Here is an 18,160-nt window from a genome sequence, read left to right as displayed (position 1 = left end):
AAAGGCATATAGAGCCTTTGGAAAACTCCATAAAAGAGTCTGGTGCAATAAACACCTGAAGAAAAGTACAAAGATTAATTTCTATAGAGCCATTGTACTGTCTGCTCTTTTATATGGGTCTGAATTATGGGTTATCTACCGCCATCACCTGCAACTCCTGGAACGCTTCCATCAGCACTGCCTCCATACAATTCTAAGCATCCATTGGACTGACTGTGTGTCAAATGTTACTGTCCTTGAACAGGCAGGGGTCACCAGTATCAAGGCCATATTGCTGAAATCACAGCTGCACTGGACAGGGCACGTCTCTAAGATGAAGGATCACCACCTCCCTAAGATTGTGTTTTACGGTGAACTCACCACTGGCTGCCACAAGAGAAGTGCCCCAAAGAGGAGATATAAGGACTCCCTGAAACAACACCTCAGCCCACCTCAGCCTTGGCCATATTGACTACCAACAGTGGTCCACCTTGGCCTCCAATCGGGAGACTTGGAGACACACCATACATAACGTTGTTGTCTCCTTTGAGAACACATGCAGAATTAGTCTCAAGGAGAAAAGACAACGTAGAAAGAATCATGCCTCATCTATACCACCCAAGGAGTCCTTTTGTTGTGCTTTTTGCAACTGGATTTGCCTATCACACATTGGCCTTTTTAGTCATTAGGGTGCTTGTAATAAGCATGGGTAAAGCCCTTCCCAAATCTTCGTTCGTGAAGTCAAGCCATCACATCACTAACATGCACTCTGAGCGCAAAATGGGCAGATCCTATGGTAGCAGTTCCCTGTAGCAGGGTTGGCTGCTTAGGTATGAGCTCAACTGACATAACAAGTTTCTGTCCGTGCAATGATTACTGAAGGCTATTTTACTTGCTGTTGTTTTCATTAACTTTCATGGACTGCAGTGGACCTTTTCCATGATGGGGAGAGAAAAGCAGAAACTTAAGCAGAAAAATGGAACTGAAATAATCATGTACTTGATGGGGAAACATAAAGGTTTTGAGTTCAGACTACACATTTTGAAGTTATGAAGACTGAAGAATCGTAATCTAATCAACGCCACTAGCTAAAAGATTAATGTTTGTTTTGAAGAGCATATGCTGAAACACAGTCATCATCAAAATCACAGCAGAAACTAAGACCACATTGAACAGTGCTTTGAGCAACCTGCTGTAAAGGAAGGTGTCCCTGCCCATGGCAGGGTGGTTGGAGTTAGAGCATCTTTAAGGTCCCTTCCAACCCAAATCGTTGTGTGATTCTGTGATCATTTTCAAAGGTCCTAGCAAGGAATAGCTGAATTCTTCCTTCTGTGAGCAATCTTACATGAACAACAGAGTCGAAATTTTTAATTTTTTATTGCTGACATTTAAAAATTACTCAGTATTTTAAAGAAAAGACTGAAATGGGTTGCTTTATGAAAGAAAGGTGTTAGAATTTGATTTTCTTGAACATTTTTTTTACCCGTTGCTGTTGCAATGCAATTTCAGTGCTTCTCTCCAAACTTTTATTTTTATTTTTTTTTAATAGGTTGCAAACAAAATGGCACTAAACTTGGTGATGTAATACTTCCCCCATGGGCAAAAGGAGATCCTCGTGAATTTATCAGAGTTCATCGAGAGGTAATTTGCATTTTAATACTGACAATAGGAAACATCAGTTGGGACTGTCCACTACATATTAATCTAAGCACTCACAGCTACCAGCTAGTCCCCGAGTTCTAGGTTGATGGCTAATTGTTGTAAAGGTTGGTAGAACTGGTGTTTTCTCCCCTTCTTCTTTAGATAGGGAGTATGTTGAGGCAAGACTTGCTTCAATGAAAAGGTTCATCAAACTGTAATGAGAATGTGTCAAAATACATTCTGTATTTTCTTTGTGGCAGGTGCATTAGGCTCAATCAATGGTGGATATGGCTAGTTCTGATGCATGCCCTTTGAATTTCAGGCTCTGGAATGTGATTTTGTGAGTGCACATCTGCATGAGTGGATTGACTTGATTTTTGGCTACAAACAACAAGGTCCTGCTGCAGTTGAAGCTGTAAATGTCTTTCACCATCTCTTCTATGAGGGGCAAGTGGACATATATAACATCAATGATCCATTAAAAGAGACAGCTACCATAGGATTCATTAATAACTTTGGACAGATACCAAAGCAGGTACACGCTTTTATAGAGTTCTTGTTGGCCAGATGACACTCAAATTGAAATGTATTAATATAGAATGGGAAAGTAGTTTAGAAATGAAACTTCCTGGGAGTGTTTTTTCATAAATATTCTCCTGGTGATCTGAAATAACTTACATTTTCATCATAAATGCAATAAAAATCAGCTCTGGGCTTTGCTTGTGAGATAAGGAATATCTTTTTTTTTTCACCCCTTTTGTACCCTTAAAGCTAAGGTGAGATGAATTATGGTTCAACTCTAAAAATCAGCATAAAGAAAAAGGTATGTTCCTACTGCCAAGTCAGATGGTGGCAGTGAAAGCGCGATTTCAAAGTAGTGCTTAGTGCTCAGGTATTTTAAGTTATCCTGTAATAAAATAATTTCTGTAACTTACTTTTCCCTCCTGTATTTTTATAGCTTAGACTTCCCTGACACCAGTCTCTTGGTGTTCACTTGTAGAACTGCTATAGTTAAGGAGTTATAGTATAGACATACATTTGGTATGGCTTGAAAGTTTGTATTTTCTTTAAGAGATTACATTAAATTATTAAATGTAATACTAAATCTGAAATTTTACAGTGTAGGTTTATAGTTGTTTTGGGGGAGTTGAGGGTTTCCTCTCTCTTAGGCATTTGTTAAGGTTTTCTTTTTCTGTCCAGTGAAACTTTTAAATGTCAAAGCCAAAAATTAGTTTGTCCTAGGTTAGAATTTAATACTGAGCTCTGCATCAACTTTGGGACTTTTGCTTTCTTTACTTCAACTGCTTTTGCAATTAGAGTTTGCTTTAAAAACAATTTGTTCGTTATATCCTTGCTGGATTTCGTATTATTTGTTGAAGTCTTATTGAAATGGTTGCCATAAGTTTTATTAGTGAATACTGACAACAGTTAAGTAACATTTGCTGACCTGCAGGATTTCTAGAAGGTAAATTGGATGTACTGTGATCTTTTCCAGCTTGTGCTCTTGCAAACCTGTGATATATTTTTTTATGCTAACTAATTCCTTGATGAATTTCAGCTCTTTAAAAAACCACACCCACCAAAGCGTGTTAGAAGCAGACTGAATGGAGATGTTGTGGGAACCTCTATGCCCCCTGGTTCCACAAGTGACAAGATTTTTTTCCATCATTTGGACAACCTGCGGCCATCTCTTGCCCCAGTGAAAGGTAAACTGTAAAACCACAGTGTCCTGGGTTTACCAGTAGCCGTTTTTCTCCTTCTTGTGGTTGGGTTTAAACCACAACACACAGTAATTATTCCTATTTCTTTGCCAGAGCATTCAGAGTTTTGGCAAGATTGTCCTTTTCCATGTTTTGCTTAGTTCTAATATTCTTAATGCCTGCACTTTTGTGAGAAAGACAAATTTAAAATATCCTACATACTGTAAGGTTATGTTCTTAGCTACCTTAAAGTGCACTTGTGAAGCACCAAATCTGTACTGCTTTAATATAACTTTTCTAAATTAGAGGGATAAAATTGGGCCCAAGCACCTCTTTAAAGTTTCAATTTAAGAAACAGTATTCGGGGTACATTGCTTCTGGGCCTGTATTATCTTCAATTTTTGTGATTTTCATAGTAGAAGGATTCTGTATTGCAGTGCCAAGAAATACTGAGTTATGTGTCAGGAAACCATAAGCTGTAGTGAGGAATGCAGCCTGTGGGAATGCTTGGCCAATATGTTGAAATTGATACTAAAAACTGTGCCAAAAATCGTACAGTCACTTTTAGTGACCACAGGCATTTTGTCTGAAGAACAACTTGTGCAGCATCACAGGTGGGATCAGAGCTATTTGTGATCCTCTGGGTGTTCTTGCCACTACTCATGGTGCTTAGCCCTGTTTTTGCTAGGAATGTAGCAAAAGTTGCCATTGTTGCAGTTGAAAAGAAGATTTCTATAACATAGCCAATACAGATATCCTACTTTGCAGAGCATCAGCTATTCAATGGGATCAGATAGCAATAAAACATAACCTCATCTTCTTTTTTCAGAGCTGAAGGAGCCTGTGGGACAGATTGTGTGTACTGATAAAGGCATTCTGGCAGTAGAACAGAATAAAGTTCTCATCCCACCTACATGGAATAAAACCTTTGCTTGGGGCTATGCAGACCTCAGCTGTAGACTGGGTACCTACGAGTCAGACAAGGTTTGTAATCTGACGTTTGTTTCAGTGCTGAATGTACCAAAAGCCGTTAGTACTCTATAATTAAAAAAAATCTAACACTGGAAATTTATTTCACATGTGAATGGTGCTCAGGTTTTATTTTTACCCTACCAAACACTAATCCTGCAAGTAATTCTTCTTTGTTTTCTTTATTTTTAGGCAGTAATTGTTTATGAATGTTTGTCAGAATGGGGTCAGATACTGTGTGCCATTTGCCCCAACCCCAAACTAGTTATCACCGGAGGAACAAGCACAGCGGTGTGTGTGTGGGAAATGGGCATCTCCAAAGAAAAAGCTAAAGCCCTCACATTGAAACAGGTAAAACACAATAAAGATGTTTTTTATGTAAATTATGTCACAAGACCAAAGGAATTATAAAAGTGGTATTGCTCACATAGTAAACTTTGAAACCATGGTCCAACAGAGAAACTAAAGGTCCAGCAGAGAAACTAAAGGTCCAGCAGACTTTTGGAGAACTGAGTAGTCAGAGTACTGAGCTGCACTGAAAATGGCCAAAATGTGTCTTTAAAATTGCATCATTTTTAAGGATAGTTGGTCACCGTGAGCTTTCTGGAGAGAGAGAATTTGGTAGCAATGTTAAAAAAATTATACAAGTGTGTTTTGTGAAATCTGCATTATTGCAGTGTTGTACATAAAGTGTATCTGAAAACTGGGTAAGGGAGAGCAGTGCTGGGGACTTAAAAGATTCATTTTCTGTTTTAATTTTGTTTTAATTACTTTTTCTTTAAAAATTTGTATATTTAAATTTCACTTGTGCACAAAACATTGCTCTTTCTGGCCCTAATGCTTATGGAGCAGAGTATACTTGTTCAGGATCACCTTAAGTTTTAACGCTTTGTTAATTCAAAACATTAACTTTTAATGTAACAAACAGGCACCTGTATTTCAAAGTCCGTTGCAGCTGAGTGCAAAGTCTTGTGTGTTTACTAAAAAAACAGAAACAAAAAAGAACCCAAAACAACAACAAAAAAAAAAACCAAAAAAAACCCAAACAAACAAAAAAAAAACAAACGAAAAACCCACCCACAAACAAAATGTAACAAAATGCCACCTAAAACTACCTGAAAGTATTCCAGAAGCTGTGTATCATTGTTCATAAGTAGCTAGGTTAAGTTTTACTGTTCCTGTTAGCGTTTTCAGAGGAAAGCTTCCACTCGGGAGAAGAAATTTAGAGAACTGTGTAATAACTTCCCTTACACAGTTTCCAGCAACTGTTGAAAGCTGTATTTCCAAAGCATTTTATTTATAACAGTGCAAGATCAAACATTGTGTCTTAAATTTCAGGGCAGCATATTGAAGGCAAATCTTTTTGTACTTTGTAGCCAATGATTTGTAACTGAGTAAACTGGAATAATCTGTGTTCTAGACTCCTGTTCCAATGGTTAGGTTAAGTCTAAAATGTAAAAGCAGGGTCTAATACAAGTAGATGCTTGTAACTTTCTCCTCCTTCCTATATACTTTGCCTTTTTGGTTGCAGCTCTTTCTTGTCTCTTTTATCCTTTCTAATCATCAATAGAAGCTTATACTGGAGCCATTTTATATTTACAAATAATTTGTGTTTTCAGAATGTAATTTCAGGTGCATCCTGGAGCACATACTGACCCTGTATACCAGGCTACTGATGCAGATGGAGGATGCAGAACAGGCTGGAAATTTATTCTGGTGTTTTTTTTTTCAGTAGAAGGCTATGAAACATTAGATCCTTGAAATTCAGTTTTGTGCAAGTACTTTTTAAATGGGAAAAAAATATTACTTCTATCATTTTCAATTACAAAAATAGTTGCCAACCGAATACTTGTAAGTCAGTTGCATCTTCTGGTAGAATATTCATGTTTACATTATCTGAATCTTTTCAGATAGGTGGGTTTAACATAGTGATCTTTGTGCTCTCTCCTGATTGCACCTTGTTCCTCTCTTTTTGCTTTTTGCAGGCATTACTGGGTCATACTGACACTGTCACATGCTTAACAGCATCACTAGCTTATCACATAATTGTGAGTGGATCTCGGGATCGCACCTGCATCATCTGGGATTTGAATAAACTCTCTTTTCTAACACAGCTTCGAGGTCACAAGGCTCCAGTTTCAGCACTGTGTATAAATGAATTAACGGTAAGAACCAAATACCATTCACTGATGTGCAGTGGAAACAGCAGCAAGAGTCAGAAGCTGTTAAAACAAAGAAAAACAAACTAGGCTCTTCTGTTATTTTGCAAAACTTGTATAACTCATCTGTAAATCAGTTAGCTGGTTTAGGGAATAATTAGCATCTTTTGACAAGAGGCGCATGTGGGTTTATTCCATGAAGAGTGGTTTGAGCTTGGAAGGGCTTCTTAACAGAGCTGGCAGAAGTATAGCTAGTGTAGCGTTCAAAGTGCATTGTCAAACCTGCCACAGGAGCTAAGAAAATACTTTGATATGTGAACTTGGTTGACTGCTGTTCTGTTACGCTTGATTTGAAGGAAGCAGAAGATGAAGTTGCAATGACATTTGTAGCAGAAACAGACATGTCCTCAAAGCTTGTCCCCTGGTGGTCCTATAAGTTGCAGGTTGCCATTTCTTCAATTCCCATGCATGTCAAAGAATTTGCCTGAGTTGAAACTTTATGTAGCTGTCCATCAGGGCTGAATGGAACATTTTGTAACTGTACCAGATGTAGCGGTTGAAATAAAACAAAACGCGGCTATAATGCAAGGAAGGGATAGCAAGAGGCATAGTTTATTAGCTGCTAGTAGTCTGGCAGTTGGAGTGTTGCCGGTGGTTTAAACTGCAGTTCCTGTTTCCCCTCTGTGCTAGTTTGGACCATCTCTTGCTCTCTTCCCAATAAGGAAGCAAATGAAATTTATGGTGGTACATGTTTGTCCCACCATCAGAAAGAGAAAAAAAAAGCAGAGTCAACATGAGCAGAGTCTGAAAACTGAGAAGGGAAAGTACTGAAAATATGCTGTTGGGGTTTTATGCTGTGAAAAGTGGCAGAATTTGTCTTCTCATTGTATGCTGTAAACACAACAAATAGATTGCTACTAAGTCTGTTTTTCTATGTACAATTTTAAGAAAATGTGTATCTTAAAGATTTGTTGAGGTGGCCGAACTCAATTTGACAAATGCCAGTGTTAATGGCTGAACTAGTTTTATAAGTGAACCTGACTTACATTTTTGCACCTGAGACTTGTATTGAAATATGGAGGTGTTATTTGTCTTTGCAGGGTGATATTGTATCATGCGCTGGCACCTACATCCATGTATGGAGTATTAATGGCAGCCCTACTGCAAGCGTAAACACTTTCACTGGCCGAAGCCAGCAAATAATGTGTTGCTTTGTGTCAGAGATGAATGAGTGGGACACCCAGAATGTCATAGTAACGGGACATTCAGACGGGGTTGTCCGGGTAAGTACCAGGAATCACTGCTTGAAAAATTGAGTTTACACCTTAGTAGTAGCAGTAGTTAGAGAAATCATGTCTATTCAACACAGTGTCCTCACTGGTACCAAAAGCAGTCCTACTATACTTGAGTCCTCCACCTGAACAATTAGTCCTGCAGGAATGAGGGAGTCTAGGCTGGGTACATGATGCAAACTGCTTTTGGTGCTGGAACCAGCTGTGCCATTTCTGCACAAGGTGGTGTACTGTATCCTGCCCACAAGTTAGGTAGACGTTGAAGATTTGTGGAAAACACTTTCAGTGAGCTGCAATCCTATGCAGTCTTTCAGTTTTCTTTCTTCTTTTCAATGCACCTGTTGTGATGTGGCAACTAGCAGTAGTCAACAACATACATTTTCCTTCCTGCTCTATTTTGGTTACCTTTTGGTCACCACCTTTCATGCCTGGAGATTGTAGCTTCATTCACCATTTTTGTCCTACACACCTTCAGGCAATTCAGCCCCTTTCTGCCTAGAAAGAAAAAAGGAACTTACTGGCATTTCTGTTCACTGTGAGTTTAACCTGGTTTTCAGTACTTTGCTGTGTGCAGTTCTAGGTCTGCTTTAACCCAGAGTCTGTTGGTCAGATTGCTGAGTGGAATGGATTTTTTTGTTTTAACAGCTCAAGTTAAATAACAGCACAAGACTTGTTCACTTGTGATTCAGGCATAAACACAGATGTTCTCTTATAGTATCTAGCCCCAGAAAACAGGGCTTAGTATGAGCATGTAACCTGTCTCTTGTGCTACCAGTGCAAATGCACAGTTCTAGTAAGACATCTTAACTCTAGAAGTAGCTCTGGAGAAAGTTAAGAGTTCAGTATGTGACAATTTACTTATCTCCTGTCCCTCCAGTTCTGGCGGATGGAGTTTTTGCAAGTACCAGAAACACCAGCTCCAGAGCCTGTAGAGATGCTGGAAATGCAAGAGGATTGTCAGGAAGCACAAATAGGTATGTCTCCCAACAAGTGTTCTGTATTTGTCTTTTATCTGATCTTTGCTGTACGTAGGTAAAACCATGTGGTTATAAAGTGCAAAATGGACAATAAGGATTTTGTCTCAAAAGACAATAGACATCCAGTGGGCATAATAAATAGAGCATCTGAATTCCTTTTTCACCACCTTGCTTATGGTAGTTTCTTACTTCTATGAATAAGAACAAATCATACCCATCATAGCTGATTTTTTTTTCTATGAAGTCTGAACTTTCTCTGTGTGGTTGTTTCTGCTATTGGTGAACCCAATGGATGCTACCATTGTTCAAAAGCTAGATTGTTTTTCTTTATTTTTCAGTGGAATTACAGCATAACAGCAGAGTTTAAAAAGTACTGGTGGAACTGTATGCTGTTTAGACAGGAATGCTGGTCATATAATTTTCCCCTGCTTGGAAGATTTTGAGCCATCTTGTCTCCCTTTTGCCCTCTTCATATTGAAGCTATGATCTGGATTTGGATCTGGATTATATGATATTTATTAGTGATTATTATATAAATACAGTTTTGGTGTTTCGGGTTTTTTTCCCAGTGTCATTAGGAATGTAAATATCTTTGGCCGTTGCTTTTTTGCATTATTAACAGATCTGTTATTAACAAATCTGCATCATGTTTCTCAATCAACCAGACTTTCAGCATAGATGACTGTGTCTACTTGTGTAAGTCCTGCTGAAAGGCAGCAGGATTTGGTTCTGCTAACTTGAGCATTTTCAAAATCTTTGTTCATTGTACCTACTCTATCATAGCCTACCATGGATGGACTATCACAGGAAACAGCTTCAGTTAAGGCATGCTGTTTTCTGACAGACGAGTGCAAAAAAGATGAATAGTGTGATTACTGGCAGGAGCTGAATCTCTGCAAAGGCTTTGAGATGACTGCGTTGCAGTTTCCCTCTAGTCATGCTATGGTGGTACCTGTTGGATTGTAGGTAGTGCCAGAGCAGAATACAGAAACAGCTCAGGCTCTAAGCAGCTTTACTAACAATGTCTTCTGTGCTGTTGGGTGAATCCAGGACAGGAAGCCCCTGAAGAGGACAGCAGTGACTCCGAGGCAGATGATACATGCATAGGCCAGGACACAAAACCACAGGAGAGCCAGAGTCAACCAAGCAGCACCAGCCACAGGCCTAGGTCATCATCAAACAGAGCAACAGCAGCATGGTCAGCAGACAGCGGCTCTGATGACTCCAGGCGTTGGTCAGATCAGCTCAGCTTGGATGAAAAAGATGGCTTTATCTTCGTGAATTATTCTGAGGGACAAGCAAAAATGCATCCCCATGCTCAGGTTAATCACCCACACCCCAGCTATGCTGAAGCACGGCACTACAGCAAGCTTAAACCAGGTAAAAGAACTTCCTTTGTCTGATAAATGTACTGTCAGAACTGACCCGTAAGGAAGTTTGTGTCTCTGCAGCTTTGAGCAGGGTTGGCTGATAAATTCCAAAATGGTCAGTGAAAAGACTGTGTGCAAAGGTTGCATGTTGTTTAAGCTTTCCCTGAGAAGCTGTGGTCAGTTTACCCTGGCCAGCAGCTAAGCCACTCGCTCACCAGCACAACCCCCTGGAGCAAGATGAGGGGCAGAATAGAAAGACCAAAAGCAAGGGAACTCAAAAGTTGAGATAAGGGTAGTCTAATAAGCAAAAGACAAAGTGAGTGATGCAAAGGGAGTCACTCACCACCTCCCGCAAGCAGAATGATCACCAGCCATTCTCTGAGCAAATGTCTGTCTCTCCCAAGGGCCCCTCTGATCAGTTTTATTGCGGGGCATGATGTTATACGGTGTGGAATATCCCTTTGGTTGGTTTCAGGCAGCTGCCCAGCTTGTGTCCTTCCCAATTCATTGCACAGCTCCAAACCCATCACGGGAGGTGAGAGGCAGAGCAGAGTAGGGAAAAAGAGAAAATGTTGACACTGTACAAGTACTGCTGAACAACAGCCAGAGCACTGGTATGTCATCAGAACTATTTTAGTCACCTCCCCAAACACAGCATCATATGAGCTTTATGAAGAAAATCAGTGACAGTTGGAAATCTGAGTCCTTACTTTAAAAGGAAAATAAAATAATTAGAATAAAAAAGTGAAGCTCTATCCCAGTCCTGCTGGACTCTGGTACAGGGCACTTTGTCAGCATTCTCTGCAGCACCCAACTGAACTTGGAGAAAGCAGGGGTTCTGTGCATTGTTTTGTGTCCTCTTCTTACATGCACTGGGGAGCAGTTGAAAATACGTTTTCCCTGAGTGAAACTTGAGTCACAGAGAGTTTTATTTCTTTTTTACAAAATCACACACACAGGTGTGTTGGGGGAGAAGGGAATAAAAAAGAGAACAATCAAATTTACTTTTTCCTTTCCTACTTCCCACTCATTTCTAGGATACAGATGGGAGCGTCAGTTGGTGTTTAGAAGCAAACTAACTATGCACACAGCATTTGATCGCAAAGACAACGCACATCCAGCAGAAATCACTGCACTGGGCATCTCTAAGTAAGTAGCTCACAAGCAATTGCTTGGAACATTTTTCCAGTGCTGCCAGCGAGAAAGAGTGCAAACCAAACAGAAGTTTGTGCTGCTTCTGCTTAGGGCAGTCTTGTTCAAGGACTGGATAAAGAAAAATACTACAATAGACTTATCCAGCTGAATTTTGTTGCACAGTGTGGTTATAGCTCCATCTCTCACTCAGGCCAGGCTAATTTGCACATTAGTTACTATGCCAGTAGTTTAGCATATTACACATGTAAAATTGGTCATTGATGTTTACGTGTTACTGTGCCAGATTCGTTGCAGGAATGCTTTTGCTTTTTTCTCGCAGGGATCACAGCAGAATTCTGATTGGGGATGGTCGAGGCAGAGTGTTCAGCTGGTCCGTGAGTGATCAGCCTGGCCGGTCTGCAGCAGATCACTGGGTGAAGGACGAGGGGGGAGACAGCTGCTCGGGCTGCTCAGTCCGCTTTTCACTCACTGAGAGGCGTCACCACTGCAGAAACTGCGGACAGCTCTTCTGCCAGAAGTAAGCCAGCTAACAGTTGTCTTTGGGCTCTTTTCTGTACAGAATGTCAGGCTGGGTAAAGCTGTTGCACACCACAGAACTCTGCCAAAAGACTGAGGTTTCCTTTACCAAAATAGAACTGATAATGAAAAAAATCAAAACTCTCAAAGCTCCCATGGAGGAATTTGGAAAGGTAGACTTATCCCTTTTATAAATCCAGTGAGCAAGACAGGTATCAGGAAAGAATGTAATCTGGTAATCTGCTTGCAGCTTTGAAAAACCTCCCTATTGTTCTTCTGGGAAATACTAGACAAAAGAATTTGGGAAAGAAAAAAACAAATACAAACCCAAAGCCCCAAAAAACAACCAAATTTAAAAACCCCACAAACCAAACAAGCTTCTTTTACAGCAACTAGTAAAAATGTGCGCAGGCCTGTCAGGATGCTGATTTAGGAGCCAGTAGCATACAGCATCAGACAGGGAAAATGTATGACAGGGAGGATGTATGTGAGCTCCCCCTACACAGGAACTGAGGTGGGAGTCCACCAGGTCAGAGATGGTATCTCTAGTTTCATATCTGTGGCTGTACTTTGAGTCTACACTGGTGACAACAACTGTTTTTAAGCTACCTCTCATGCAGAGTCATTGTGTGGATTCTGTGGTGATATGTAACTTAAATTCTGATTCTGCCACATGGTGTTGCGTTTCTTTGTCAAGATAAGTGTGGACAGTTTTCTGGTATGTGAAGTCATGGTGATAATTTCCACACCTCGATAGAAAATAACGAGGCTGGGAGAGGACCTGTGTTCACAGCCATGTTTGTTTTTCCTCTACAGGTGCAGTAGGTTTCAATCTGAAATCAAGCGTCTGAAGATTTCATCCCCAGTCCGAGTCTGCCAGAACTGCTTCTACAACCTGCAGCATGAGAGGGGTTCAGAGGAGGGGCCCAGAAACTGATGGGGTCCTGGCAAGCAGGGACTCCATCCAGCCCCACCGTCACTCCAAGAACTAGTGAGAGTATTGTGCAGTGATCAGAAGGGATTAGAATATTGTCTGTTTACACTTAAGCTTATACTGAGTTTTAAGCACTATAAGTAAAAAAGGGATCATTGAGTTGATTTGCGTTGACAGAAGGTAAATGAGGCTAATGGCATAATTAAGTGAAGAGCAAGGCCCAGGAAGACATTATTAATAACCACAATAGAACTGTCAACCCCTAAACCCATGTTGACGTGGCTATTGAGAAAATCCTCACTAATCCTAAACACCCATTCTTGTCTTGTTTTTGTAGAGCTAGTCATCTTTATCGGGGGGAGGGGAAGGCTTTTTAGAAGATAGTTGTAAATCTGCCTTCTTCGCAAGCAGCTGTGTATATTGTAAATAGGTATAATGGCCTTTTTACCTAAATATGAACTTAACTGCCTGTTACATGGGACTTCAGATTAACCACTATACTTTGTGTGGCATCTTTATCTCATCAATTTAAATATGAATGTTAAAAAAAAGAGAAAAAGATTCTAAGGCGTTATGCATATTTCTGTTAAAAATCCAGTCTGTGCATGTTTGTTCTTTCAGTTGCCCACAGTATCTTAATTTTAAGTGAGGCTGTTCATAGAATTACATGGATTTTTTCAAAAGAAAACATTTTTGAGAATAGGACTTGGAGTATTTTATTCTAGCTGTAAGATAACCAGGAATTAAATTGTACACTTGTGTTGCATTTTATACCAAACTATTTACCAGCTCAGTGTTGTTCATATTTAATAAGGCCTCTTTTATACATATGTCAGAGCTGCAGTTTTGTTAATTACTTAATGTTCATTAGCAGCTGATTCATGCAGTGCAAGAACCAGCTTTTACCTTCTTTAGTCAAGAGCAGTTGGCTTGCATATAGGTACAGAATGAATTCCTTGTTGCATAAACTTTCAACCGCTGTTGTCCTGTAGCTTATTTGCAAAAAAACCTTCTGGAACAGTAGTCATTGCTCTAAAACAGGGTGATATTACTCATGCCAGAAATGCTCCTAAGAGCTATCTTTGTGTTTCAGTACATGGCAACAACTTTGAGGACAGCAGTAGATTTCCATTATGGTTTTTAAGTTCAAATATGAATTTAATTGCAGTATTTTTTTACTACTCTGTCATTTATTTTGCACTACATATGGGATGAAGTAGAGACACTGATATCCACTGGGATTGAAACGCGTGCATCAGATGGGCCCATGGACTTAATTTCCAAATGAGGTCTTGCCAGTGGGTTTTTGGTTGGGGGTGGGAGGGAGGGGAGGGCAGGGGACAGGCTGGTGTTTGGTTTGGTTTTGTTTTTTTAATGTATGTGTATATATTTTGTAAATGGGTGACAAACTGATCTAGATCTAGGTATATTCATAATGATTCTTTTAAATAGCGGTAAGGATGTGACTCAAACCAACAGAAGATAGGTGGCCCTGCTCTTGCTCTGCTAGTACTTCAGTGAGTGTCTTCACTCAAAGTGAGATAATCCTTCACTTGGGATGATTTGGGCAGACTCTGGTCCTGGGATGGTTGAAACCATCACTGTTGTCGGAATTGCACCATCAAATATGCTGGACCCTCTGTGGTGGTGTGACCCCTTTCAGAAGGTCCTTGGCACTGCAGGAGCACATCTGTCTTCTCTTGATTTGAGCCTTTAGCAGTTAATCCTGACCACTTACTATTTACCCTGGTATCACATGTTTATGCACTGAAGGTTAAATATGTATTTTGATACATGTTTGTTTATTATGTATGTGCTGGTCTGTAAAATGAGATATATTCCTGTTTTGGTATGTATACTAGGTCCCCAAATGAACAGAAAGGCTTCTCTAGAGCCCTTGCACACTGTTGAGTAAATGCAGGTTTATTGAGATTAGCTGACCCAAATAGATCCAAAGAGCGATGATCAAGTAGCCATGCTGCGTGGCTACTCTGACAGACTTGTCCCTAGAAACAGGAAGGAGGTCCTCAGTGTGTGCGGAGCACTGGAATTCCTGTGTTCAGCTGTTCTCTCTAACGTTGCCTTCACCCTTCCCAAAATGATGCGAAACCAGCATAGTTCAGAGGACAGGCTAGTGGCCTTAACGTTTTCAGTTTGAAGAAAAGGCTGTTTTAACAACTCTGAAATGCCTTTGAGTCCACAGAGTTTTCTTCCCCTTGCCTCCAGATTCCGAAACAAAATTTAGGGAAGTCTTCTTTTCTACAGACTAGAACTTGTACAGCCACATAATCAAATCCTGATAAAAACTAGGTTTATTACAGTAACACTGATAAAATTTAAACACTAAAGCAAACAGTTGGCGTATAGCACTAATGGGGGTCATGAAGGTAGTGGGCCATTAGTGAAGAGGTAGTTGGCTGTGTTCAGCTACATAAGCACATTGTAGGGGTGTTGTTCACTGCTTTTGCTGTTTGGCAGCGTACTAAAAACACCAAGGTCACTACCTTTACAAGCTCAGTAGTGAGGAGGTGAGTCCCAGTTTACACTTTGGAAATAAATCACCACAGCCCTCTTGACTTAATTCTTCAGGGGCGCTGTCCCAAATCCCATGTTCTTGCTTGTAGGAGGTGGAGGGGAAAAAACACACCTGCCCTTATTTCCTCTGGCAGCTGGTGCTGTGGGCAACTGTTTTGTTCACTTGGGAGTGGGTTTTTTTCCATTTCTTTCAAGCTTCTAATGCAAATACTTGCTTTGTTTTCCATGTAAAAATCTGTTGAGCAAAAATATACTCATGTACACTAACATTAGTAGACTGTATTCTCTGCAAGTACCTCACATGTCTTCTCCTGCCTTGTTCTTTGTAGTATACTTATTCATGTACTCTTAACATTCGTATTTAGTGTGCAACTGTAATGTCATGCTTATGAGAGGGGGTTGGCTGCCTCCAGCCCACATTCATCAATAGCAAAACACTTTAGATAAGTTATTTTGCACTTTCTTATGTATAAAATTGGTAGAAACTTATATTTGCTTTGTATCATTTAAAGACTCCTTTTGTTTCAGTAAATGAACTGTGTATAAAATACTTATGCAGTTAAAACTGTTTTTAGAAAGTATTTTTAATTTCAGCAAGTTTGGTTACTTGTTGCATGACTATTAACACAGCTGACTTTTTGTGTCAGTGCAATGTATATTTTTTTTGTCCTGTTATTAACTTGTAAGCCCTAGTTAAATGGCCATTTATTTGTACAGCATCAGGAGTAAATTGAAGATAACTGGCTAAGACTGGAGTGTGGAATTTTGTACTATATTGCAGAATCCAATATTTGTTTTTTGGTGGTTACGTAAAAGGCCTGACGATTTACTATCTAGTGTGCAATCTGTGATATCTGAATGTTCATTGTATATTTGTCTCCAATGCAAAAAGGTAGAGTAACACAATTACAACAATACATGATTAAATGCAATAGTTCAGGTACTGAAGTATTTTTTTCATTTCAAATAAATACCTGCTATTTACCACCAAAAAGCTGTTTTGCATTTGTTGGAAAGACACAACATTTGCAGCTGAATAAACATTTTTAACATAGGAGTGGTAACTAATGAGTTACATGTTTGTGTATTGTCATGAGGAGTAAATTTCTATACCTTGCTATATGGTTTTGCTTTTTGAACCTGAGTACAGTCATCCACAATGATGCAGTGTGAAATCATGTGTCTTTGTTTATTCTGTTTTGCTTTATAAGTGTCATTGCAGAATTTGGCAGTGTGTAGAAGAATAGGCTGTACCGATATAGAGAAAGCAGACAGAAAATTATATAAGTTATGCTGGTAAGGACAGTGGAAGAGGAGGAAGTATCAAAATCCAGTTTAAATCATCCTCCCCTAGGAGAGAATGACTGCTAGAGCAGGACTTGACCATATCTGGTGAGAAACAGCCTAAGATCCCCAAATGCTGAAATATTTTTTGTTAAATCCATTTTTGTACCCTTTCTAAGCTGTTAATGCTAAAGAATGTGGGTTTTCATGTTGGCAGTTAATTACATGCCAACAACGGTGGCTAACAGTTCTTCTCTAACTGAAAAACAGGCTCTGATGAAGATGGGCCTAGCACGTTCTTGGCTGATGAGCACCTGGGTTGCTACTGCATTCTTGGTATTTGACAAGTAAGTGATTTCATTGGTTGTAAAACAAAAGGATCTTCTACCAATGAACTTAACTGTAATGCTTACTGCATTTAACATGAACTTCTTCCATGAAGGAAGTGGTTTTAGTTAAGTGTGCTCTCAAGCAGTAGGGACAGAAGGAATTTTCATGGCCTTCCTAAGTCATATCTTGGTTCTATGCCATTGGTAATATCCACTTCTCATAGGTTCAAGTGTGAGAAGTGGGCTTTCCATATTTTAAATCTTTTTACATGCTAAAAGAAATGTTTTCTCTTTAACAGGGAATTCCTTGTGTTACAGGGGAATTACTGTACTTCAGAGCATACCTGCAGACGCTTGACACTTGACACATGCTGCAGCCCAGCATACTGTTCTGCTTTCATGGAGCAGGTCACGAATGAACTTCATCGAAGATTTTTGGGCCACTAAGCCATGCTGACGCAGAGTGTAGGGTCTGGCGTCGCTACTCACTCTTTGTGAGGAGAGATGAACTCCTAACAGTAGCTCCAGGCTGCTCTATGCAGATGGATTGTTCAGTGTGCAGTACTTAAACCTCATTTTTTCATGGGCAAAAAAAGGAGGTAGCCACTTTCTTTGATCTGTGCCATATGAAGTTAGCTAACTTGTGCTTAACTTGGTGCAGCATTCTGAATGATGCAAAGAGCTTGCAGTTAAATGTCGCATCCTGCCTGGAGAGTACACTGCAGCATCTTGTCTCCACAGCTTGTGAAGTCTGATGGAGGGCATCATTCAGCTTTGGGAAGGTGAGCTAGCCTCGTGGTATGGCTCTGTGGCCTCATGCACCCTCAGCCACCCAAGTGTGCACGTGCTCTTCTCCACTTCTGCCAGCCTTGGCATGTCCCGAAACTCCCTCACACAGGTTTCTGAGAAGCCTGCCTTGATGAAACAAACAAAACCCAATTGGCTTTTGAGTTTTCCAAGCTGTTTATGGAGCCAGAGGCTGAGTGACGGGCAGGCAGGACTGTACCACTGCATCTGGCATCCCCCAGGCATGGTGGAGAGTGGAGGTGCCAGGAGTGAGCATGGAGAAGCAGTGGGGGCTGCAGTACTGACAGACCTTTTGACTGGGAAAATGCAGTCCCATCCCTGCCCCATGGAGCACAGGTTTTCGTGTTGACATTAGATAATGCAATTTAGAGTCCCTGTTGCAAATCGAGTGCTGGGAGAGTTAGGTTGGCTCCTTTCTGTCCAGACAAACAAGATTGATCAGTTAGGAAAGCCATAGCTTTTTGTGAGGCTTCTCAGTAAACCCAGGGCCAGGAGAAGAAAGAGCAGTGCCCT

At 40.2% G+C, this 18,160-nt stretch overlaps 1 protein-coding gene across 1 annotated transcript in view; it reads left to right on the top strand.

Moving 5' to 3' along the window:
• The window catches only part of WDFY3 (WD repeat and FYVE domain containing 3), a 175,717-nt gene extending 159,496 nt beyond the window's left edge, over window positions 1–16,221 (top strand). Inside the window, exons 55-66 of the mRNA XM_065688594.1 lie at window positions 1,529–1,620; window positions 1,943–2,155; window positions 3,179–3,326; window positions 4,150–4,304; window positions 4,482–4,640; window positions 6,275–6,454; window positions 7,549–7,731; window positions 8,618–8,714; window positions 9,768–10,097; window positions 11,125–11,236; window positions 11,562–11,759; window positions 12,575–16,221. Of these exons, the coding sequence (XP_065544666.1) occupies window positions 1,529–1,620; window positions 1,943–2,155; window positions 3,179–3,326; window positions 4,150–4,304; window positions 4,482–4,640; window positions 6,275–6,454; window positions 7,549–7,731; window positions 8,618–8,714; window positions 9,768–10,097; window positions 11,125–11,236; window positions 11,562–11,759; window positions 12,575–12,695 (1,988 nt within the window). The 3' untranslated portion in view covers window positions 12,696–16,221. The remainder of the gene's footprint in view (window positions 1–1,528; window positions 1,621–1,942; window positions 2,156–3,178; window positions 3,327–4,149; window positions 4,305–4,481; window positions 4,641–6,274; window positions 6,455–7,548; window positions 7,732–8,617; window positions 8,715–9,767; window positions 10,098–11,124; window positions 11,237–11,561; window positions 11,760–12,574) is intronic.
• The last annotated feature ends 1,939 nt before the right edge of the window (window positions 16,222–18,160 follow it).

The sequence above is a fragment of the Lathamus discolor genome, chromosome 1, assembly GCF_037157495.1.
Source record: "Lathamus discolor isolate bLatDis1 chromosome 1, bLatDis1.hap1, whole genome shotgun sequence".
NCBI classification, from domain to species: domain Eukaryota; kingdom Metazoa; phylum Chordata; class Aves; order Psittaciformes; family Psittacidae; genus Lathamus; species Lathamus discolor.
The sequence above is the reverse complement of the archived record's forward strand: the minus strand, read 5'-3'. Positions and strand labels throughout refer to the sequence as shown.